The following is a 23,557-nucleotide window of genomic DNA, read 5'->3' as shown; positions in this document are numbered from 1 at the left end:
GTCGGGACGGACCGGACCGGGCGACGGCGGGGGGACTAGGGGGAGCTGCTGCACCTGATACACCGGGGCGGGAGCGCGGCGAGGGAGGAGGAGGAGGAGGAGGAGGAGGAGGAGGAGGGAGCGGCGCTGCCCGCCGCCTGCGAAAGCCTCTCCCCGCCGTTAGTCAGCGCTGGTCTCGCTGCTTCTCCCTCCTCCCGCCCCTTCTGCGCGGAGCTGGGCTCTCGCTCCTGTTCCCCTCGGGGCCGGCGGCAGCGCGTCGTCCTTCTCCTCCTCCTTCCTCCCCCCCGGGCCCCATGGCTTCGGCCGGCAGCGGCATGGAGGAGGTGCGCGTCTCGGTGCTGACCCCGCTGAAGCTGGTGGGGCTGGTGTGCATCTTCCTGGCGTTGTGCCTGGACCTGGGAGCCGTGCTGAGCCCCGCCTGGGTGACGGCGGACCACCAGTACTACCTGTCCCTCTGGGAGTCCTGCCGCAAGCCCGGCAACTTGGACAGCTGGCTCTGCGAGTCGACGCTGCACAGCGGTGAGATACGGGCGTCGTGTGTGTGTGTCCCCGGCTTCGCTCCCCTCCGCCCCTGCCCCGTCCCTCCTTCGCCCCTTGCTGCCTTATCCCCCCACCACCACCTCGGCCGCACCCCGGGCACTGAGACTTAACCCCCCCCCAGTGCCCTGGGTGCCCCCCCCAGCCGCCTCCCCTTCACCCTCCTCCGGGACTGTGTCCCAGTCCCCCCCTTCCCCGCACCGGAGCCGTGCCCGGTCTCCCCTCCTCGCCCGCTGCCGCCCCTACTCCCCGCTCCGGCCACCGGGAAAAGTCCCCGGTACCTTTGTCCTCCCGCCCTCCGAGCCGCTTCGTCCGTCCCCATCGGGGGTCTGTGGCCGTGAATAGCCCCTGCTGGGGGCCGGGAGGGGGGACACACGGACACGGAGGGTCCGTGCTGGGCTCGTCCCTCTGCCTGCGAGATCGCCGAGGGTGCGGGAGAGGTGTGTGAGGTTGGCTTCTGTGAGCCAGAGGGGCGGCTGGTTTCGGGTCCGCCTTTGACGGTGCTTTCACAAAAAGATCCCGAGTTTGGACTAGTTTCGGTTATTTTTCCGTGTGGCGGCAGCTCTCATAGAGTGAGAAGCTGTTGGGGATCAAGTATCCTATAATCGCACCCCCCCGCACCCTCCCCAGCGCGTCCCCATCCCCCGAAGTCACTAGTCTTGAAAAGTTGGGGCTTCCTAAACCCAAACCGAGTGTTATTTTGTCCCGAGTGGGGATGCCTGGACTCTCCATCCCCCTGCCTGTGCTTGTGTGTGTCTTTCTCTAGCAGGTACTGAGCTTCCCATCGTCTTCGGTACTCCTTTGCCTTCTTGCCACACTCCCTGCTTTGATTTCTTGATGCTCATTCGTTCTTCAGCTTTCTAGGTCTTTGGTCATATATTTTTTTATTTTTTTTTAAATGTCATTTCACTATTGCTTGGAGTACTTAAAAAGCGGGTTGTGAGTGATATAAACAAGCTGCCTGTTGAATATTTTTCAGTAAATTCTTTTGTAGTACCACAATTGTTTCGGTTTTCACGGGTTGTTTTATTTACTTTATGCCTGATAGCAACTTCTGGAGTCCCAACAGAAACACTGAAAAATGAAGCCAGCCTGTTTCTCCCCCTCCCTCCCTGTTTTCTTCCCTGTCCCTGTTTTCCCCACACACACGCTTGCATTGCTAAATCATCCATTTGGATCACTGGGCTCTCCGGCTGGGTAAATCGTACAGGCACAAGATGTTTGTTATGGGAAAGAAGGCAAGGGGCTGACTGTATATTCTAGATGCTTTCCTTTTTCCTTGCTTCTCTGAAATCCTTGTATAGGTTCTGGGAAATAACTGATCTCTGCTTGAGTAGAAATTGCACAGGTTCCTTTGCTGCTGGGCTTGTTTTTTTTTCTGTCGTTGTGTGGAGTAATATTTGAGGGTTCAAATGTCGTTTGGGGTTTTGTTTTGAATCATATGATGCCAAAACCAATTGTAAAGAAATGTCGGTTTCAATCAGTTACCAGGGTATCTACACAAACTTCGGAGAGCTTTCTTTTCCTTCCCCAGTATAAATGGAAATTTATGTAGGAATGTCAGCTTGTACGTGTCTCCTTAGCAACGTGAATCCTTTGCCCCTTCTCCCTGTCTCCTGAAATAGTATCCCCTTGACTGCAGAAAGACTTTTCAGATGGCTTGAATGAGAACCTGCTTCAGATCCCCCCCCCCGCCCCGTCTCCACACACACTTTATTGGGCTCCCCCCTCGATCCATCTCCCCACCACGCATGCGTGTGTACACACACACACAGTGGAACATTAAGAAAAGCAGGGCAGCTTATGGAATAGCATAAAAGGACACGAATCTCTCTCGTTGCTTTATTGGTCACCTGCCTGTTTATGAGAAGGTGGAAGATGAATGGGTGAGGATGGACGGGAATGAAATGTAGTTTTGTCAGATGCTGTGTGTTGAAAATTTGTCCTCTCCTGGTGCTTTCTTCTATCCTGTGCAAAAATTCCTGCCTGTTCAGTTTTATTCAAGTTCCTTGAATGAGCTTTACTCATTTTCCTCGGATACTTTCCAGTCTAGTGGAGCCAGGTTTCACAAGCTACTGGGGAAGAAGTGAATGATTGTTTTATTTGAGGTGACTGGAATAAACCCTTCGCTTTCCTCATGTTTGGCACACAATGCTGCACTCTGAGGAGACCTGAAATATGAGAAACTGTACTGTTCTGCCTTTGCCTTCTGCTAGTGTGTTACAATTCCCCTTAAAGTCACTAGGAATGCTCCCAGTAAGTTCACCAAGTTGGATTGGGCTAATTTTTAGACCATTTTGTGTGCTTGCCTTAATATTTTCAGTGTGCTTTCCTCCTACCTCAAGAATCTAGCAAGCAGTATATTTTGGAGATAGTGGAGAGCTCCCACAGGGAGAGCTCCCACAGGGAAAGCTCTTTTGGCTTGATACCGTTGCAAGCAGCTTTGTAGCTAGCTAGCTGTGAAAAGCAGTAGTACGCACAGGAAAAAGGCATCTTCACCCATGGTTTTAAGAGATTTACTTCATCATCCCTTGAAGGAGAGCACCTCAAGTGGCACCATCAAGGGCAAGCTCATGCCAGAAGCTGTTAAAGCATATTCGAGGTTTAATTAAAAACCTTTGTTGTAATTAGATGTAGGACCCCTGACTGCTATCAAAAGGGCAACTTAGTGGAGAGCAGAAGGAAATGTACAGAGCGTGATTACATTGGCTGTTACAGCAGGAAATAATCCCTCAGTTTTCCTTGAGCGTTGCTAGTGCTTAGTGTGTGTGTTCCTGCATTCATTCACTGTTTTGAGGGCTTTTTGTATAGCTTGCAAGCAATCCTTTGCTCTCATACTGCTTTGAAAGTTGTGTAAGTACTTCACAATATTGATGGTTCAAGTATGTAAAGTAGTGAGTCAGATTAATTTTTAGAAACCTGAAGATTATAAAATACCTCATCTTAATTTGCTTTTCTTCTTTTTTAGTCTTTAGAGTCTATGTAAATCACCTGTTCAGTTTTTTTCCTGTAATTGCAGGAGCTACGAAGGTATTCTTGCATATCCCTCATCTCCCTCATCCCTTGATGAAATTCTAAAATTCCCACTAATAGCAACTTCAGGAGCTGAAAAACTAACAAAGTTGCCAGTATGGAAGGCTTCATGATAAAATCCTGAGATCCAGCAATGCTGCTTTACAGTTTCACCAGCTGTCTGGGCATAAAATTATTTTCTATGATCAAAGCTTAACTTGGCTAATGCACAAGTTGTCTTTAAGTCAGCTGTATTTTAAACTCATGTGCTAAACTGAAAAAAAAACTTACAGGGTTTGGAGTGTTCCTTTGGTGTCTTTAAAAAAAATTTTTTTTCGGACCTCATTTGAAGTGGATTATGTGTCACTTGTGATGGTTCATTTACAGATTTATCAAGAGTTAAGAGTTATGTATGAATATTTATTTCTGTCACAGCATCCGCCTAAAATTAAATGCATCTGATGTGCAACTGCCTGGTTTGTCTGTGCCTGGACAGGTAGTCGCCTTCTTCCTGCAGAATTAATAACAGTAAATTTGAATTTGTGCAATAGACTGCAGCCATTATAGTTCTTTAAATCAAAGATACACAAATATGACGTGGAAGACATGTATGGTTCCATAGAATCTGTTCTGCAGGTAAACATCGTGTATTTTGCTTTCAATACATGTGTATGCTATTCATAGGAAACAGCGGCTTCTTTGCAGCATTTCAGTTTATTGTGAAAACAGCCTATATAACAATACGTTTGAATGGTTTCATGTTGATTAACTGTATTCATTCTGGTGAATGGGGGTATATGGCTTTGTTACTTAACCTGTATATGTGTTCACGCAACATTCAGTTTTCTTTAAGAATATTATACTGGTTAAGAACTGTCCATGAATGCTTGAAAGACAAAACATTCTCAAGGAAGTAAGAGCAACAGGGTCTCGGTACATGTTTAAACTTAGTGGTGAACAAGCCATAAAGGTAAGCTTAACCTACAGCATAGTGCAGTAGAACAACTTGAGTCTAGTTTTATGCTCACAATTCTGTTCTAATGTGTTCTTATTTTAAGAAAAGCATCAGGGGCTGCTCTTTCAGTAGCATTTGAAGGGGTTTAACCTTAATTATACATTAGATGCAGATATCTGAATTGACATGGCTCAATAGTCTTGGATGGTATCTGCTTGTTTTGAATCTAAGGAGTTGTTCCAAGGGGAAATTACTAGCTCAAAAGCAGCTTCCTCATTAGAAGATCTGGATCATTGCTCAGAGTTGATGCTGATACATATTTGTAAAAAGCTCAGCAAGGCTGATAGTTTGCTGTAAAATAACATAAGAACAACAAATGTAATTTTTCTAAGTCTGAAGAAAGTGGCTTGTATGACATAAGGAGGAATTAATAAAACATTCCTTCTGGTTTTGAAAACTGTACTCTATCATTTTGCATATTACTCTCTTTAATAATCATCCCCAACGCTTTATCTGAAGGTGGATATAAAATCAAAAGCCATACTACTTCAAGCTCAGCATCTAAGACCCTGAGCAAGCTGATCTAACTTGGAAGTTGAGTCTGACTTGGAGATTGGCCCTACTTTCTGGGGGGAGCTGGACTAGATGACCTCCAGAGGTCCTTCCCAACCTAAATTATTCCGTGATTCTGTGGTGACTGAGACTCAGTTTATGCCTGATGTCTACCTGACTCCTTCAGTGTGTTCAAAACGCCTTGAATTTGTTAACTACCCCTCACAGTAGTCCCAGATAGGATATTCTAAGGTGTGCTCCCTCTTTTACAAATGGGCCAGTTACTTTAGCTTCAGACTTCCCAAGGCCATGGTCTGTGGGAGCAGCAGATCTAAGACTCCTCTTCAGTAGTCTGGATCTTTTAGTATGATGGAGGCTACCCTTTCAGACACCCTTCTCCAGCCGGCTAAGAGACATGGTTACAGCACATTTATGTGTAATACATGAAGTTTGTGTGAGATTACCTGATCAGGTCAAGAGCACCATACACCTTATCGTTGATAATACTCTTTAAAAATGCGGGAAGGAAGACTTCTAGCCTTAGTGGGTTGTCGTTACTGCTGTTGTTCATTGCCACTGTAAAATCAGTAACGTATCCTGTTGCTTTAAGTCTTGTTTATTAATTAAAGAAGTCTTGCACCAGTAAGTTAAAAGATGTTCCTTGTGTTAGGGCTACTAGAAGTGGTTTAAATATTTGATGAGATTTTGTATTTAGAAACATGCAGAGAGTAACCTTGCCTCTGTTACTGAGTTGTGACCACACAAGATTCAAGGTAACAAGCAGGAGGTGGGGTAAAGTCTATCCAGCTCTATTGCTTCATGTGTTTTTCCTTGTTCCAGTTCTGTAACATAAAGGCCATCATTTTGATGGGAAGTACTCCTTGAACTATTTTAAATGCTAATTGTTTTTCTCAAGGAACAATAGAATGAGTTTTGAAAATTGCAAAAGATTGCCAGTTTGCTTGAAGAACATCGGTAACTGTGGGAAATAATTATATTCCTGTTCCAATGCGAAGCGTACTTCTTCCTTCTTCAGATTGCTAAAATGTGATAGTGTATGTAGAAGAGGTCAGAAAAGGTGAGCTTTTCTTGAAAAGCTTGTGTAACACATCTCCCACACTTCTCTCCTAATGACATAATTCTAAGATTTCCAGGGTTTTGTGAGGTTCTTGGAGTTGTGGGTGTGTGCGTTTTGTTTTTTTATTGAATGAATGAATGAATATCCAGTAATTAAAATGGCATAGTAGTGAGCTAATCTCAGAAGAATGCTGTGTATCCAATGGACGAAATGCCTGAGTACATGCTGTACTATTCTGTGAATGAATTACAGATTACATGATTTTCTGTAATGCTGTGCTTGTCTTGGAAGTCCTCTGTTGGCAAAAGTGATGTGCAATGCATGTTGCCCTTAAACAATAAAATGAAGATCTATATAATGGCACCATTTAACTCTTTATTTGAAGATGCACTGCATTTAAAGGATTTTACTCCATGATTTTAGAAATAAAGGCAGGCCGTGGCACAGCAGCTGTACAACACCCTCCCCAAAGTGTATATATTTTGTATAAATAAGGAACGCAAGCTTTAATCTTCAGGAGAGATGTGTGTCAGTGGGCAGATGAGCAAGCACCTGCTATGTTTCAAGTTGCTCATATATCTGTAACCCCCCCGGGCATAAAACCATCTTGTTGTCTTGCAAAATCTCTCCTCTGCACAACAGCAGAGTTGTTTACCATATTTTTATTGGTTTTGTTGTTCAGCCTGATCTCCTGTAGAGAGGAGAAATAAAACTTGCGGTGATGTCGAAGCACACAGAAAGTTCGAGTCCAGCAGTCTCGGGGCCACACATAGTCTGATGAACACAGCAACTGAAACGGAGACAGCAGGCAGATTAATGCAGTCTGTATTTTATGCAAAACTGCTGTAGACTCCATCCTGAGAAACTGAGACCATTTCTGCTTTGAGTGCTGCTCGCTTCTCTGGGAACCAAACTGTGCCCTCCTCGCTCAGTGGCATCTTTGGGTGGAAGGCAGGGGAGCTCTGCTTGCCATTGAAAGGTGAGCGGAGTCTGCACAATGGTTGCCTAATTATTTTCTGGATTTAGCAAGCACGTCGTTCCCTGAGCAGGGTAGGTGGTAGAGCACCCACTGCCCAGAGCGTCCTGCCAGCGGGCCCTTACCTTGTCTGGAACGGAGCTGGCCTCTTCCCCACTGATCGTGGTTACCTTGCTGTGGAGAAAAGGAAAAAGGAGGAGGAGGTCAAGCAACTCTGTAGGTGACTGCTAAGGATGTTTTCCCTCAAAGGTGAGAGAGCCCTGAGTCTGGGCTGCCTTACAGTAACTCTCAGCATTTTTGTACGTCGGTGGAAAGGTGCGGAAACAGCACCGGAAAGTTGGAAGGGAGCAGTTAGGTAAGGGGCACTTCAAAGCAAGGCTCAGGTTTGGATTCCCTCATATCTATTTGTTCATGGACCCCATAGATCTCACGCTTAGCTTTTTCCAGCAGACAGAAGAGCAGAGTAGTTTCAGTCTACCCTAGCAGTTAAGAAGTTCTTCTGTGAAATGGGAGCAGAGGTTCAAGTCTGGAGCCAGAGCTGGGAAGCAGAGACCTTGCAGTTTCTGAGAAGCCATCTAGCCCGTGGTGTATTGCAGCTAAGGAGCCGTCTGCCTTTCCTCCTTCGTTAGTCAGCTGCCATCATTAGCCGTTAGCATTCCACGTCTTGGCAAGACACAGGCGTACCTGGGCTTGCTCCAGTTAGCTGTTTTTTGGACATGTCTCTCTGCTTGTTCTCTCTTTCTTTGACTGGCTCTAAATGACTGTCCACTCAGCATCAGGAACACTAAATCATCCTCCAGGCGTCTCAAACAGTAAATGGAAAGTGGCTGATGTCTTATGTGGAGCCTCTGAATTATCCTTAGGAGGGACTTATGGATTTTGGCACCCAGCATAAAATGCTCAAATTTCTGTTTGGGTGTTGTCAAAATCCTGGTGAATTAGAGCTGTGAGAAAGCCTCACTGTTAAGCCCACCTGTGTTGTGTAAGACTTGGGTTATTGAGGGCTTTGTCCCTCATGCTGCTGCATGTGGATGAAGACCAATTTCTCAGGGAATCGCTCGGTACGTAAATCTCCTGTTGAAGAAGTAGTAGAGAATACTTGTGTCTCTTCCACAAACAGCTGCTTTTTAACATACGTGTGACCTCACGTAGTTATTTCACGTGTTCAAATTCATGGCTTTCAGAAGAAAGACGTGGTGTGGAGGGTTTGAGTTCTGTCTTAAGGAAATTATGCATTCAGCCACAGCTGGCTGGTGCCCACAGCTCTGGCAACGCTTTTTAAGTGTCGAAGTGACTTGAGGATCCACACGCAGAAGTCATTTTCATACTTTAGAAAAATCTTATTCTCAATCCCTAAAATAAAAAGAAAACGTAAAAGCTAGAGTATGTCTGTGCAGCAGCTGGCAGTAATAAGCATACTATACAAATGGACAATGACCAGAAACTATTTATTTATTTATTGTGATTTTTGTATAAGGCTCCAATGTGGAAAGCTCCAGTAAGAGCAACTTACTGGAAGTTTGGTATGGATCCTGCCAGAAAGTGCTTCTCCCTGCGGTGTGCAGAAATGTATGCTACGGAGTCTGAAAAGACTGTACTTGTGCTGGCTGTACAAGAGCAGAGGAGTATGGACTGAGTCATTTATGAACACTGGGTTTCCCAGCTTTAGCCAATATCCCCTTCATCCGGAGCAGAATTCGTCTGAGCAGCTCCTTAAAAACCATCATTTTGGCTCCGGTGAAGTTCCAAAGGACTGACTTCTCCATGGAATAATTTTATGTGAGAACTTAATGGCCGCTGCAGTCCTTATTTTACCTCGGTATTTCTGCTGAATTCCACAGAGCTTGGCCTTCCACAGAAGTCTGTGCACCTGATCGTGCTGAAGAAAGAAGAGATCTTACTGATCGTGTGTCAAATGCACTTCTAGAAACTAGATTCTACCTTTGTGTTATTATATAATCATTACACTTTTTAAACTTTTGTTGTCTGTTTGATGGCTAAATTGATGGGTGTTTATAAACTTAGAAATAGTTTTGAATATGAAGCAATTAGGAATATCTCTTGCTATCTTATTTATCTTAGTTGATTGTTATGACATTCAGTGGGTTATATTTAATTTCTTATGCGTGGGTGCCTCCACTTTCTATGCTTTACTTGACATGTTCTTTCAAATTCATTATTCTTGAATTTAAATGCTATATTACAATTTCTAAGAAAAGAATATTTATTGGCTGAGGGCAGGTACGTGATAAGTGGAAGCTTTTCAGTGAATCAGAAACTTACTTGAGTGTTATTGTGTTTTGTTTCTTACCAAGGCTTTGTTTAGTGCTAGAAGGTGGTCAGTCTTTACCTTCCTCATGTAACAGCTGCATGCATTTTCTTACTTCAGCCTCTATGAGGAGAGAACTCGGTGGACAACCATTATATAAAAGAAAGGAATATGTGATTGTTTCTTAAGAGATTAATTCAGTTCACTTGCGGTATCTGAAAGAGCCCTATAAAAATGTTTCACATATTCCACAGTATTTTTTTATGTCCACCACTCCTTTTACTGTAGAATACAATGTAGGTAAGATTTAATTTGGGGGGAACTTGCTGAAAACATGAAATCTATGACAATGCTAGCCTTTTGCATTGCTCTTTCTTGTGTTAAAAAATGACCTAGTTATTAAAATAAACATTTCAGAACTTTGAGATGTTTTCTCCTTCTTTTGTGGCTTTTCTGGGTTTTATCCTAGCACTGAAGTATTATTTTGTCCAAGAAACAGAGCAGAGAGAGCTTCTCTTAGTTAAAAATGAATATACAGCTTAAAGCCTTAGGTAATTTCATCTGGGGGGAAGAAGGGAGGAGAATCACACATTGCAGTGTGCCATTAACACTGTGCTTCAGTATCGTTAAGAAACAGGCAGAATTGCCAATGAGACCAAGCTGTCCTTACAAAAAGGCACTGACTTACATATGAGGAATTAACTGAAAAGAAACATTATCATCATGGCTTGGGGGGGTGGTTGTTTATTTATTTATTTATTTATTGAAGATTGTAACTGTAATGAATTTTACACCATATATGTTTTGAAAATATGTGTTAAGTACCTAGGTTCATATTTATATATATTTCCAAATATTGAAATCCACATCCCTAAACTAATAGGCAGATTGTTATGTAAACACTATCATACCATCAGAACTGTAGTATATATTTCCCATGGTTATAGACGTTGTGATACTTCTTGTGCAGTACAAAAACATGTTTGGATTTTCAGACCAAAAAATAATATACATTAAATGAAACTTTTCTTAAGAAGTCAGTCTCAAGTGACTTAACGATTGTCAAAAATGTGTTAATTCTAGTTGTTTGGATGGGATAGGTGGTATTATCAGTGTAATTTGTAACATAGTCTAAAATGATGGAACACTCAAAATATCTGAAGTTATGCTTTCTGTTGGCTCTACAGTTATAAACCAAGAAAGCAACTTAATTTGGGCATGTCTGTGAGATGACAGTGCTTTTTAAAATCTAAAAGTTTATTAAGATTTGTGGGAGTGTGATTTTACTTGTTCCTAACATTTTTCTTAGATAGTGGAAGTGTAGTGTAAATAAACTGTAGTGATGTACACTGAAAAATACTGATGTGCATTCTTAAAGTGTAACCAAATTGTGTTTTGAATCCAGGAAACTAATAATTATCATCTATATGGTCCCATTTTGCTCATGTTTATGCATGTTTCTATCTCTATGAGAACAAGCAGTCTCACTGAACTGCTGAAGCTCCTGAACCGAGTATAGTTACTTATTTGCAAGATTGGTGCGTGCCTAGAAATGGCGCAAGCATATTTTGGATACTCTAAAGTAGGCTTATGATGTTTATGTTCTGTGTACCAGTAACACTATGTAACAGAGCAATCTGCTATTCCCATTTTGATGCTGTGCGTTATAAATCGCTCCTGGGTAGCCCAAGGAACACTACAGGTTTTTATTGTAGAAAACTGCTGTATGCGGTTATATTGTTGCAGCTATCTAACTTACAGGATGTTCTTCCTTCAGTGGCAGTGATTCAGTTTTCTTTGGATGTTTCTTTTCTTTTGTATAAAGTCCAGTGGCCTGGATTTTTTCTTAAAAAAAAAATTGCTGTTAAGTAGAAGGCCCATGCAGAAGATTTTACTTCCTTAATCCAACGTAAGCGTTATTTTGTCACCAGATCAAATGGCCTCCAGAATTGCAAGTTAAGGTTTTTCTAAGATGACAAGGAGATTTAAACATGTAGTTTCCATGGTAGGCAGTAGAGGAAAATGCAGTCCAGTATTCTTTGTGCAATAATGTCTGACCTTCATGATGTTCTTTAGCCAGAAACCCTCTCGGCTGCAGCTCAAGGCAAAGGCTGGTAGCATTGTATGCTCCTGTGAATGGAGGCTGGAGCTAAAAAAAAGAGGCAGTTCCAGACATTGTGTCCCAGAGCACAACGTTCAATACCTGATCCTCAGGTAGTAGTGAGGAACTTTGAGTCTCGGTTTTGTCCTACTGTCAACATCATATCTCTTTCTCGAGAAATTAATTTTGTTTAACTAAGTCAGTTCTTTTTTAGTTGGGAGTGTAGGTGTCTTCCAACACTCATTTGTCCTTTTACCTCCCACACCAGTACTATAGTAAGGTAGTTTGTTTATTTTTTAACCTTTCCAAAATCCATACATATATCTGTCCTGGAAGTTAAACTATATACTAACCCCACACTTATATCTTCTTTGCCTTAGTTATTTTCACTTGTTTGGTGGTCTTGCCAATGTGGTTTTGGAAAGCAATAGGATACTGAACTTTTTTTCTATTTAGTTGCTACTCCAATGTTACACACCTTCCGTTTGCATTAGACTTTGGCATCTGATCAATGCAAAGATAACATTTAATATTTTATTATTTGTAGTGGCTTTCAAGAATCTTAGTTTCTGAGTTTTCCCATCTGGCACTTTGATTTATTTCATCAATTTTGTATGGCTTTTAACTTTGGGGCAATATGGATTTATGTGTCTAGTCTTTGTATCTGTATAATTTTCTAGTGCAAGGATTCCTTTCATGTTGTTCCAAAGTGGTCCATTTTGTTTGTTTATTTCTGTATTTTATATCTGTAATGCACTCTGATATTGGAAGAATACTTTCTAAATCATCAGTACAATAACCACTTGGTGTTTCTGAAGGATCATGTCAACGTTAAAGCCCACTCTTCATAACGTTCCCATCCGTAACTAAAATCATATTTCCATCCCACTAATAGTAAAGCAGTGGGACACACAGCAAACTGACATTAGAGATTGCATGCTGATGGTAGGAGAATGAGAGATTGTTCCCAGCCTTGGGTTTTGGTCCAGTAAGAAAACAAGGAGTAAAATAGCTTGGAAGGTTGAGTACTTAGTAATTAAAGTATTAGTAAATAGCATGCCTGGATTTCTAAAAAGAATGAAAATAAATGTGTGTACTTGCACAAACACACCTTTAAAATAACTTTCTTTTTTAGCAATGCTTTTATAGCTCTTCTATTCACTTTCTTCTTTTAATCTCCTTCATCCTTTTCTGTATAATATATGAAGGCTTTTTGGTGATAATAGCTGCCAGCCTTCCATTCCTAAACTCCACAGCTGCACTGTCGGTATCTTCAGCAGATTAGATCCCTCTTGAAACTGGATGTACTGTTTTTTAAAACATTAACTTTTGCTCTTTAAAAAAAAAAATGTGTTTTTTTGGGTTTTGTTCTATTTTAGTAACCTTAAGATCTCTAAATTTATTTTGGAAATAATCTTATTTTCTTTGAACTGTGTAATGCATTTGGACATTTTATTCTGAATATCATGTGATTGCTAGTATTTTCAAAGTAATGAGAGATATATTGGATCCATAAGTCCTTTTCCCACAAGCTGATTTTGGCTCATCTTCCTTGAACTACTAAATAGTAGTGATAAACAGTAAATAGTGATCTGATTCTTCTTCTTGATGCCCGTTATTGGAGAGAGACAAGGTCTTATGTACTCTTTCACAGAGAGAGACAGCACAAAGCCCGTGCCTTTCTGAAATCCTACAGAAGCTCTTAAGTTAGATCTTGGATGTTGTATGGACCCCTGATGGCCATCAGCTTGCAAATGGATTTTGTTTTATGTGATGTAAGGCTGCAAGGATGTTTATAACTGCATCCATTGTATATGAAAATAACTGGGAAATACACTGGGCCAAATCCAGAAGTTGCTGTTGGGGAAAGAAAAGAAAAACTGGCACTTCAGGATAACTGACGTTTTAAAATGGACTTCAGATTTGACTTGTTCTGCATCTAATGATCGTTACTTTCTTTATAAGGGCTTGACTTCCACCTTTTTTTTTGTGTGTGTGTTGATTATTTTTTTTTCCCCTTTGAGCATCTCCTTCCTTTACCTTATTATTGTTATTCATATTATGTGGCCTTGGTAATTCCCCAGTGACAGGTGTATATGATGAGCCTCTCTGCGTTTCCCTTCCTATGTCATCCTAATCAGCTCAAGCACGGGTTTGACTTTCTTCTGTGAGAAAGTTATGACAGACTGGGGTCAGCTAACACACTAGCTAATCCTGAGCCAGCCTCAATTTCTCATTCTCAATTGGACAACAACCAGGGGACCAAATTATTCAGTCTTACTCTAGCCAAAATCCCAATGTGGCCAACTAAGCCTTGAAAAAATGTGGGAGGTTGTGGCACTTTGCTCCTGAGTTGCATCTGTTGTATAAAGGTGTTTCGCTAATTAGGAGAAAAGAAATCCAAAGCACAGTTGTTTATTTACCCTAGACTTGATGCAGCCTCTGTGTTCCTCATATTCTGCTCTTCCTGTCAGGTCTATGGGCTTGTTTTACTGAAATTGTATTATTTTTTTCCCCCTCTCTTTTTTTTTTTTTTTTTTTTCTCTCCCCCTAGACTGGCAGATAGCTACTCTTGCTTTGCTGTTGGGTGGTGCTGCCATTATTCTCATAGCTTTCCTGGTTGGGTTGATCTCTATCTGCGTGGGATCTCGGAGGCGGTTCTACAGACCGGTTGCAGTCATGCTCTTTGCTGCAGGTAAGCAGATTACGAGCACCATCACAAAAATTTCATGAGAGATGCTTCACTTTTGTGAAGGAAGACATGCCTTGTTCTGCATACTAATTCAGAGGCATTTGGTTTACTTCTGTGTTAACTCCGGTGAGGTTTTTCAGGATACTGGTTCTGTACAGCATTAATAATTTTTGCAGTTGCACTATTCTTCATAAACAATTATTTATTTGCATTATATTTATTGTTTTGTGAAGTACATGCAGTGGGGGAAACTACAGAGGATAAATCTCAAAAGTACCATTTTAAATCTGTGACTTTATGCTGCTTGATGTCCCCGTTTTTATTCTTCATGCAAAGCCATTTCTGTTATTTTAATGTTCTTCCTTTTACAGTTTTAAAACAGGAAAATTAATGCCCGAATGTGAACCCTTGAAGCCCTACGTGTGAAAATAAATAGGATTAGGTTGCAAGGTGTTTATATATGTCCCTGTGCCATGAGGAATTAATTTCATTGTGTCTGCTTGCTTACTTAGTTATTAATTTAACAAGCTGTCACAGTGTAGTCCCTGTTTGGTTTTAAAAACATGAAAATGGAACAGTTTATACAAACTATCACAAAATCTTAAGGGAGACCTATGAATCTGAATTGTCTGTAAGACTGGTCCAGTGAGGTGTAATTACAATATCAAATCATGTCCTTTTTGTACATTCTGGTGTTTTGGGGCTTAGTCAGCACGGATGTTTCTGTTTCTCCTGAGATTCACCAAACCTTCATCCTGGTTTGCCTTCATCCTGTCACTCATATCTGCATCAGAGCCAGCAGCTTAAGCCCCTTTCTGATAGCCCATAATGAAGAGGATAACAGAACCTAGTCTTCAGGATGTATTAAAAAAAAAAAAAAAAAAAAAAGCCACTTTACAAGGATATGAAAAGATAAAAAGCAAGGAATTTGCAGGGAATTCAGGGATGAAACAAAGCTCCAGGGAAAGCTCCTGCTGCCCCCTGCTGATAATGGTACCTGGACTGAGCCGCAGCGCGTCAGGATGCACTTTTATTTGCTCAAGAGATACTGATAGGTGATGTTTCATTTGCTTTTAGGAAATGAATGCAGCCTAGGATCAGATTTCCTGAGCGGAAATTGTATCTTTTTGTTCTATGTGTCGCATTGCTTGCTTGGTTGGATGAGTAAAGGCCCTGGTGCCATTATTTTAAAATTTAGTATTAATTCGGAGGTTATAAAGCATGCTGGGCAGTTAACTTTGAAGGAAATGGGATTATTGAATTTCTGTAGTGGTTTCTTATTTGGCTTTTGACTTAATTTCTCATAATATTGCGTAGTAACTTAGCAATTATTCAGCCATACACTGCCTATCTTGCCATATTGCTCATTTAGTATATAGTTAAGTTTGTACTAAAAAAATAAACAACTTTCTCCAAGAAAAAATTTCCCCAAATCCTGCTATTGAGCTTAAAGTTTAATCTATTCTCCTCTGCATAAAATTAGTTCTAGTCTTTACTGCAAAAGTTTGGGGGTAGGGGGGTTTGATGCTTACTTGCATCAAAAAGGAAAAATATATTTTCCTGGGGTCGAGTGGACCCTCAGCAAGTTTGCTGACGGCACCAAGCTGTGTGGCGCAGTCGACGTGCTGGAGGGAAGGGATGCCATCCAGAGGGACCTGGACAGGCTTGAGAGGTGGGCCTGTGCCAACCTCACGAAGTTCAACAAGGCCAAGTGCAAGGTCCTGCACATGGGTCGGGAGATGAGTGGATTGAGAGCAGCCCTGCAGAGGAGGACTTGGGGGTATTAGTGGATGAAAAACTGAATATGAGCCAGCAATGTGCAATAGCAGCCCAGAAAGCCAACCGTATCCTGGGCTGCATCAAAAGAAGCGTGGCCAGCAGGTCAAGGGAGGTGATTCTCCCTCTCTACTCCGCTCTTGTGAGACCCCACTGCAGTACTGCCTTCAGCTCTGGGGACCCCAACATCAGAAAGACATGGAGCTGTTGGAGCGAGTCCACAGGAGGGCCACAAAAATGATCAGGGGGCTGGAAGACCTCTCCGATGAAGACAGGCTGAGAGAGTTGGGGTTGTTCAGTCTGGAGAAGAGAAGGTTCCAGGGAGACCTTATAGCAGCCTTCCAGTACCTAAAGGGGGCCTACAGGAAAGATGGGGAGGGACTTTTTGGAAGGGCATGTAGTGAAAGGGGTAATGGCTTTAAACTGAAAGAGGGTAGACTTAGATTAGATGTAAGGAAGAAGTTCTTTACTGGGAGGGTGGTGAGGCACTGGAACAGGTTGCCCAGAGAGGCTGTGGCTGCCCCATCCCTGGTAGTGTTCAAGGCCAGGTTGGATGGGGCTTTGAGCAACCTGGTCTAGTGGAAGGTGTCCTTGCCCATGGCAGGGGGGTTGGACTAGATGATTTTTAAGGTCCCTTCCAACCCAAACTATGCTATGATTCTATATGATTCTATGATATTGGTGCTTTAGCTCATGAGTGGTGTTCACCTCTTTCCTTTGCTTCTGTGTGTGGGTGCACATGCATTTTAAATAGCCATGACCTGAAGCATGTAAGTAGAGAGGTGGTGAGGCCAAGACAGCCTGCCCCATTCTTCTACATTTTCTGGCAAATCTGAGGAGAATCCTTTGGGGATTTGATGCTGACACTGTTAGTGTCGTTTCCTACAGGTTTTCTCTTTGTTGTCAGTGATTTTTAGAGGTGAATATGGACTGGCGTATCTTAAAGTAATTATGGAAAGAATCCCCTACTGAAGAGGGAAAAGTTAAAATTGCAGCACAGTGGACTTTGTGCCTTATGCAACTGTCCATGGATTTAAACCTTCACCTGTGGATTTCACAGAAGATCTTTGAGGATAAACCCTGCCCTGACCTGTGAATCTGCCAAATATTCTGTATGACTCTGGTTAGGAGTCTACCAGCTGCATCTGGAAGAAGGACATAGGATGCATTGCTCAGAGACATTTAATGATCTGTGTGGGTGTCAGGTAGAAAACGTCACTATGTGGGAGAAAGGACAAAATGGAAAAATGGTTTCCAGGCACTTTAGAGTCTGAACAGTTGGCTCCAGGCATTTTTTTCTTCTAGTTTTGATTTATTTTGATTTATTTTTCTTTTTTTCTCAGCTTCAGGTTTCAGTTAGTGACTCTGTAGGTGAGGAAGAAGATTGACTCACTAGGTCTGGAAGAGACGAGAAACCAAAAGGACAAAAAAAGTAATTCAGCCTAGATACTGAGAATAATCCAGCAAGTGATCAACAGATGTGAATGCGTTTAAAATATGTACTGTCAGCTCTGTGTAATGGGGAGAGGAACAGGAATACCTCAGGTAATGGAAAAACGTGGAGCATAGAGAGAGGCAGTTGCAGGACACTCTTGCGTGGACCCACCTTGGCCCCTACACTTCTTCCCAGCATTTTTGATCTGGTAGAGGTCGCTAGTTTATGTACTTGATGGGAGCGTCTTAGTGCTCATGAACCAAACTGGCCCTGAAAGCTGCACCCTCAAAGTACAAACTCACAAACTTGACAATGTAGGAGTCTCATGATATGGTTACCAGATAACTGACTGCTAACAGAGCCTTAATTTAGGGGTAGAAAGAGAAGGTGTTATTGTTGGAAGTCCATAAAAGCAAACAAAAAATGTAATTTAAAAGGCGTGTGCCTTCTGGGGCTATGTTTTAACAATTTTAACAATGTTTAGAAGAATAACCTGTTGAGGTTAGTAAGCTTTTAACACATTTCACAGGATGCTTTTGCATGTAAGCTAGGGAAACAGTGGCTAAGTGAAAGTATTACAGGTGAGAGAGTAAAAAAAATGACAGCAGATAGTATTTGGAGAATACTTAAAGGAAGTGCTTTACTCATGTGAATGAGCAGGAGGGATGGTGTGGAGAACAGAAATACAGAACTTACTAGCCAGCAACACCATTTTGATTGTAGACCAATTAGAAAGCCACACAATAAGGGGTTTTTTTGACAGCAAAACTCTTATAGTCAAACATTTGAACAAAGAAACAAAGATGATTGAAATTGTGTTTTCCTAGTTTTAAAGCATTTGTTGTGATTTCTGCGTGTTTAATATGGTGAGTACATATAATTGCATATATTTCATGTAAGTAGAATAAAACTAGTATTCCTCTTCCTGGGCAATTGTCTTGCAGGCATTGTATTGCTACTCATAAAAATGGGTCTAAATTGAAAGTGAATAGTCTAGTTTGAGATGACTAGTCTTTTTTGAGTAGCATTTTGAAGTGGAAATTTTTTTTTAAGATTTCTTTTGCAGCCTTTTTTTCTACAGGAAAAGACTAGCGCTTCTGAAGACAGGTAGTACACACCCTTCCTGACATAGGTCAACATAGCACAGAGTTCCTTTAAATTCATCGGAAGCAGATCAGTAGTTGCAAGCATTGGTTTTAACGTCTTTTGGGGTCATACTGGTCATTTTTCATAACTCCCCTAACTGCTGTTTCTAGCCTAAACAGGTCCCTTCCCACTCTACAGGGAGAAACAGTGACGGGAGGCAAAAATAGTGCAAAGTGATGACAGTGTTACGCAGTGTGGTTGTTTCCACTGGCTAGTTGCTGCCAGCACTTCCTTTGAGTTTTACAACAGTGTAGCTGGACCAGTAGTAGCAAAAGCAGGAACCCTCGCTGTAAAAATGTCTAAAATACCTGTTGTGGGTGTTGCTGCTTTAGCAACATGTTCTGCTTCCAAAAGAATCACTGTTTTTGTTTTGACAAGTCCAATCTGTACATTAAAATTCAGCATACTTCGTATGTTAGATGGAGGGAAGGTGGAGAGCTTCCTTGGTTGGCACTTGACACAGGCAGTTTCTGTATTGACTCAGCAGATGCCACATCCCCAGTTCAGGAAGCCACTAAAAAACTTGCTTATTTCCATTCATCTTAGGAAATCCTTTTTGACTTTGGATGATCTTAAAGATGTGTCTGAAAGCTGAGCATATGTTCAGGTGGTTTTGGGTATAATGATGCTCTCGTTATACAGAATTGGAATGCATAATCTTTTCATAAGAGTAGGTGCTTCCCCTAGTGTACCCTGTCAAAATTTCTCCAGTGTTGCAGAGTGTTTTGTGAGCTGGCGGACAAAAATTACATTAAAATGGAATAACACAAAGTAACACTTCAATAACTTCAGGATTAAAAAAATCCTGTGGATTTTGGTATCCACATCAGAAAATCCATTATCCAAACGTTATTCAGGTTATCAGTCTCAAGTAAGAGTCCAAAGACTAGTCTGTAGGCTGGGGGGGGGGGGGGGCGGTGAGAAATTTCCAATTAGTGTTTTGTAAAGTGTTATCACCGAGGGTGTAATGAACATTGGAAATCATCTCCCCATACCAGTCCCAACCAGAGTGCATGTCAGAATGAAAAGGCAAATGACAGACTTGGAGTGTGCAAAATGTTCACGCAGTAGAATATAGTTAACTTTATTTTATTTTCCTGTAATTTCTCAGTGTAATTTCAGAAGGGCTTCTGTAGCCCAAAGTAGTCTTCCTCTCTGTTATCCGCTGGCATTTTATATTGGCTCTGGCTTCGTAACAATTCTCTAAATAGTGTTCGTTCTTCTTACAATAGCTAATAAACTAAAAAATGACCCAGTCAATGTTAAAGGAAGTAGTTATTATGGCATTACACTGCGTACCGTTGAACTTTCATCAGAGTATGTCTCAGGCCTGCGAATACTTAAGCACGTGCTTAACTGTGTGGATGTGCTCACCCTGCCTGGAATCAGAGGCTGGGGTAGTTTGCAGAGGCACTCGCATGCCAAAGTCTTCAAAAATTGCTAGGGTTAAATGCTGGAAGGGAGCATTGCCGTAAGGTCGATCATATATCTGAGGGGCAGAAAGGATGTTTTGTACATTCTGGTGATGTTTAGTCTTTTGTGGGTGGCAGAACAAGAGGCCTGAAGAATCAATACATCATACAGCTTGTTCTCGTCTTCAAACCAAGTGTAATTTTCACCTTACCTTGGAAACTGTTGTCCCAATTTTCTGTTAACAGTGCGCCTGGATTTAAAAGATGCCAGTGAAACTGAAGCCTTCTTGTGAAAATTGGGGTTCTTCATCTGTATGTTTTCCTTTTCAGGTTACTGTATGTGGGGGTTTTTTTGATGTAGCACAGTAATTAACAGATTTGCTGAATTCCGCTGCAGACATGTGGATCGGGCTGCAGATCTGGCTCTCAGAGACAGTGCTGTAGAAAGTAATGATTTTTAAGCTTTTTACTGCCTTGGATTTGGTCTGGTTTATTAGCTTTTTTTCATCATGAAGCATTTCTGACACACCCCCTAAATTCATAATACAAGGCAATGTTTTGCCAGTTGGAAGTTCAGTGACTGATCAGACTTTATAGATTCCTTGGTATTCTGTGTAACAATATCATTAATTCTGATTACAGTACACAGTAATGCATATGAAATATGTAATTTAGTGAGTCTCTACTGAACATAAATATGTATCACCTACTACAACGAATTATTTCTAGGCTAAGTAAACAATTTGATTCTGAGCTATATTTCTTAATATTCATTTATTCTTGCTTCTTGTTTTGACTTATAATAGCTGTAGAACAAGTGATCTTAGTTTTGTTATTATGGAGGGAGTAATGGCTGCAAACTAAAATACGAAGGAGAGACAGAAAAGAATTGGGAAAAGATTGCTTTCACTGTTTATTTCATGGACATCTAAGGATTGTCATTATACCATAGCAATAGCATTTGTTCATTAACGAGGGAATATGGAAGAATGTGTTCTCTGTGAATGAAATGAAGGTGATTTTTTTTTCAAAAAGAGCAGTACTTACAAGCTAAAAATGCACCAAGAGCATTTTAAATATGAATTTCAGTTATGTGATGTTTTCCTTGTTTTATAGAAATTAATTAAGGCTGCTTCTGACATGTGGTTTTTTTCTCTTTCAGTTGTTCTTCAGGTGTGCAGCTTAGTCCTTTACCCAATCAAGTTCATCGAAACGGTCAGCTTGAAAATATACCATGAGTTCAACTGGGGCTATGGCCTGGCTTGGGGTGCAACTATATTTTCATTTGGGGGTGCCATTCTTTATTGCCTGAACCCTAAGAACTATGAAGACTATTACTAGAATCATTTAATGAAAAGAAAAATAACAAAAGGATTACCCCATCTTTTCTAACTCACAGTTTTTTTAGAACACTTGTGGAGCACCAAACAGTCTGCTCTGTTGATAAAATAGCCTTTGCCTTTTGGGTGTGAACACTATAACCAGCTTTTACAACCATTTAAAAGAACTGCAAACACTAGGATTGCTGATCTTACATAGGCAGATGCTGCAAGCTGCTGATACATAAGCTTCATTTTTCCTGACAACAAGCAAAAGGATCTACGTGACAACGATCATTGTGAGAAAACCAGTTGGAATGAGAATGCAATGCCAGCATCTGCTATTGCCTTCAGGGGAGCAGCTGGTATAGGCTCCATTTAGAAGTTTCCCTGTATCATAGAGGATTCAGATGTCTGATAAGCAGGCAATGGCATCTTGTACAATAGGCTGTGTTGGCCCCTTGTTACGTGCTCAAAAAAGCTCTTAAGGAATTAGTTGCAAGTGACTGTGTTGAGGGCAGTGAATGTAACTGGTTAATGACTTGTCTAATATCTGCATTCAGCAGTCTTCTGGGAGAATAATAATAAATAAAAAAAGAAACAAAACCAAAACCAAGCCACCAACCTCACAGGATTTCATGAATTGGTAATCAACTTCACCATGCCAGCTGTAGCAGATTGTTGAAGGAAGTCCAAACGTGGAGACATGTGCTTCTGACTGTGTAGTTGGAAGTTGTCTCAGCTCTGAGTATTTTGCTGGGAGGGTGGAGGTAAGGGGGAGTGGAAAAAAGACCTCATCTGTCCCTGAGGCATTTAAAATGCATGAATGAATTGCAGTTGTCCTAAGTACCCATTTAACTTTCGAACATCATCATGACAAGAATGCATATGGAACAAGTTTAGTTATATTTTTGAAACGTATTTGTTAGTACAAATGAAAATATATAGTACAAGTATAAATGCAGAGGGAGAAGAGACTATTCATCTTAAAATTGTAATATGAGCTGTGATGCAGTGGTTAAAATACTAACTTTGTACACGTTCTTGAGAGTCTTGGATTGGTACCCCCAATTTTGGTTGGTGTTACAAAATAAACATAAAATGGTTTATCTTCCGTATATGCCCTTGTATAGACTCTATGTTATGGGAAATGCTTAAAAGTTCACCTCAAGTTAAGGTAGAACTGGATGAAATAAGTACTCGCTATTCCATGTGTAATCTAGTACTTAACTAAAAATTGTTTTCTAAGGCTGTTGCAAAGAAAAAACTGCCATTTTTATTTTAAATCTAGTTAGGTTGTGAGTGTCTCTGATCATCAAGAATACAGCTGAGACCCCGTCGTGTCCATCTTAAAACATTAGCACCGCAGGAGGTAATATCTTGTTTTTAAAGACTGAGTTTATAATGGACTGGCTGATGATTATGTACATCTAATTACTCCTTCCTTAGTATGTTTCCCACTTAAAAACATCCAGAGACTATACACATGAAATGAAACCCAAGATAAAATAGGGAGAACTTTTACATGAATTTAATCCGCATCACTTTTATTTTTGTTTACGGTTTGCTTATTTGGATATTTTCGATTAATTATGAACATATTTTTATACAATTCTAATCTTTAGAAATAACTATTTTTTTTAATGGAGAAATTTAAAATATATTCTATGTGGACCTCTGCAAAATCAGGTATGCTGGGGTTGCGCATCCACCTCTCTACAAATGGTTTTCCTGGTGCCATGGAAGGGACTGCTGAATTTCTCAATGTTAAGCCCGCATCTACAGTGTTAACGCCTGTGCCACCGGTTGCAGGGCGCAGAGGGACCACAGGGCTGCCTTCAGGTATTGCTGACGTAAAGAGATGGTTTATAAAACTCTGGGGCTCTCTGGAGTTAAATCTTTACTACCATGGCAGAATATTCCATATCAGCAGTCTTTCCAGGACCAGTGGTGATTAATTAGGTTAGATGGAGCAAAATGATAGTTTGACTTTGAAGGGATTATATGGCGATGCCTGGAGAACAAAAAGGATGGCAGGAAAAATTATGTCCACTTGTTTCACAGGCACCAGAGAGCGTTTGTAACTCTGCTTTTTTTTCCTGAGACTGACTTAAGGCGGATATTCAGTATATAGTTAACTCTGTATCTTTCTGAACAGCTGTGTAGTTCTGCTTTTATTTAGCAGCATGGAGAACATTGTAGTTTGGCATGGGAATTAGGTTAACATAGAGAAGCCCACTGTGAGATGTCTGTACCTTTCCAGGAGGACGGTGTTTTGGTGCTGACGTTGCGTGGCA

The 23,557-nt window shown here is 41.2% G+C and overlaps 1 protein-coding gene across 1 annotated transcript; it reads left to right on the top strand.

The window, feature by feature from the left end:
* The first annotated feature begins 8 nt into the window (after window positions 1–8).
* Window positions 9–21,855, top strand: TMEM47 (transmembrane protein 47). Its single transcript, XM_010571334.1, has 3 exons — window positions 9–519; window positions 14,035–14,175; window positions 21,104–21,855. The coding sequence occupies exons 1-3, from the start codon at window positions 294–296 to the stop codon at window positions 21,280–21,282; spliced, it is 546 nt and encodes a 181-aa protein (XP_010569636.1). The 5' UTR covers window positions 9–293; the 3' UTR covers window positions 21,283–21,855.
* The last annotated feature ends 1,702 nt before the right edge of the window (window positions 21,856–23,557 follow it).

The sequence above is a fragment of the Haliaeetus leucocephalus genome, unplaced genomic scaffold (assembly GCF_000737465.1).
Source record: "Haliaeetus leucocephalus isolate CR32 unplaced genomic scaffold, Haliaeetus_leucocephalus-4.0 Scaffold317, whole genome shotgun sequence".
Lineage (NCBI taxonomy): Eukaryota > Metazoa > Chordata > Aves > Accipitriformes > Accipitridae > Haliaeetus > Haliaeetus leucocephalus.
This window is presented reverse-complemented; position numbering and strand designations above follow the sequence as displayed.

What these genes read in the sequence shown, in the direction of transcription:
- TMEM47 (XM_010571334.1), top strand. Translation starts at nt 294, where the DNA reads ATGGCTTCGGCCGGCAGCGGCATGGAGGAGGTGCGCGTCTCGGTGCTG. An exon ending in CGAGTCGACGCTGCACAGCG is followed by an intron (nt 520 to 14,034) that starts GTGAGATACGGG and finishes CTCTCCCCCTAG; the next exon opens with ACTGGCAGATAGCTACTCTT. An exon ending in AGTCATGCTCTTTGCTGCAG is followed by an intron (nt 14,176 to 21,103) that starts GTAAGCAGATTA and finishes TTTCTCTTTCAG; the next exon opens with TTGTTCTTCAGGTGTGCAGC.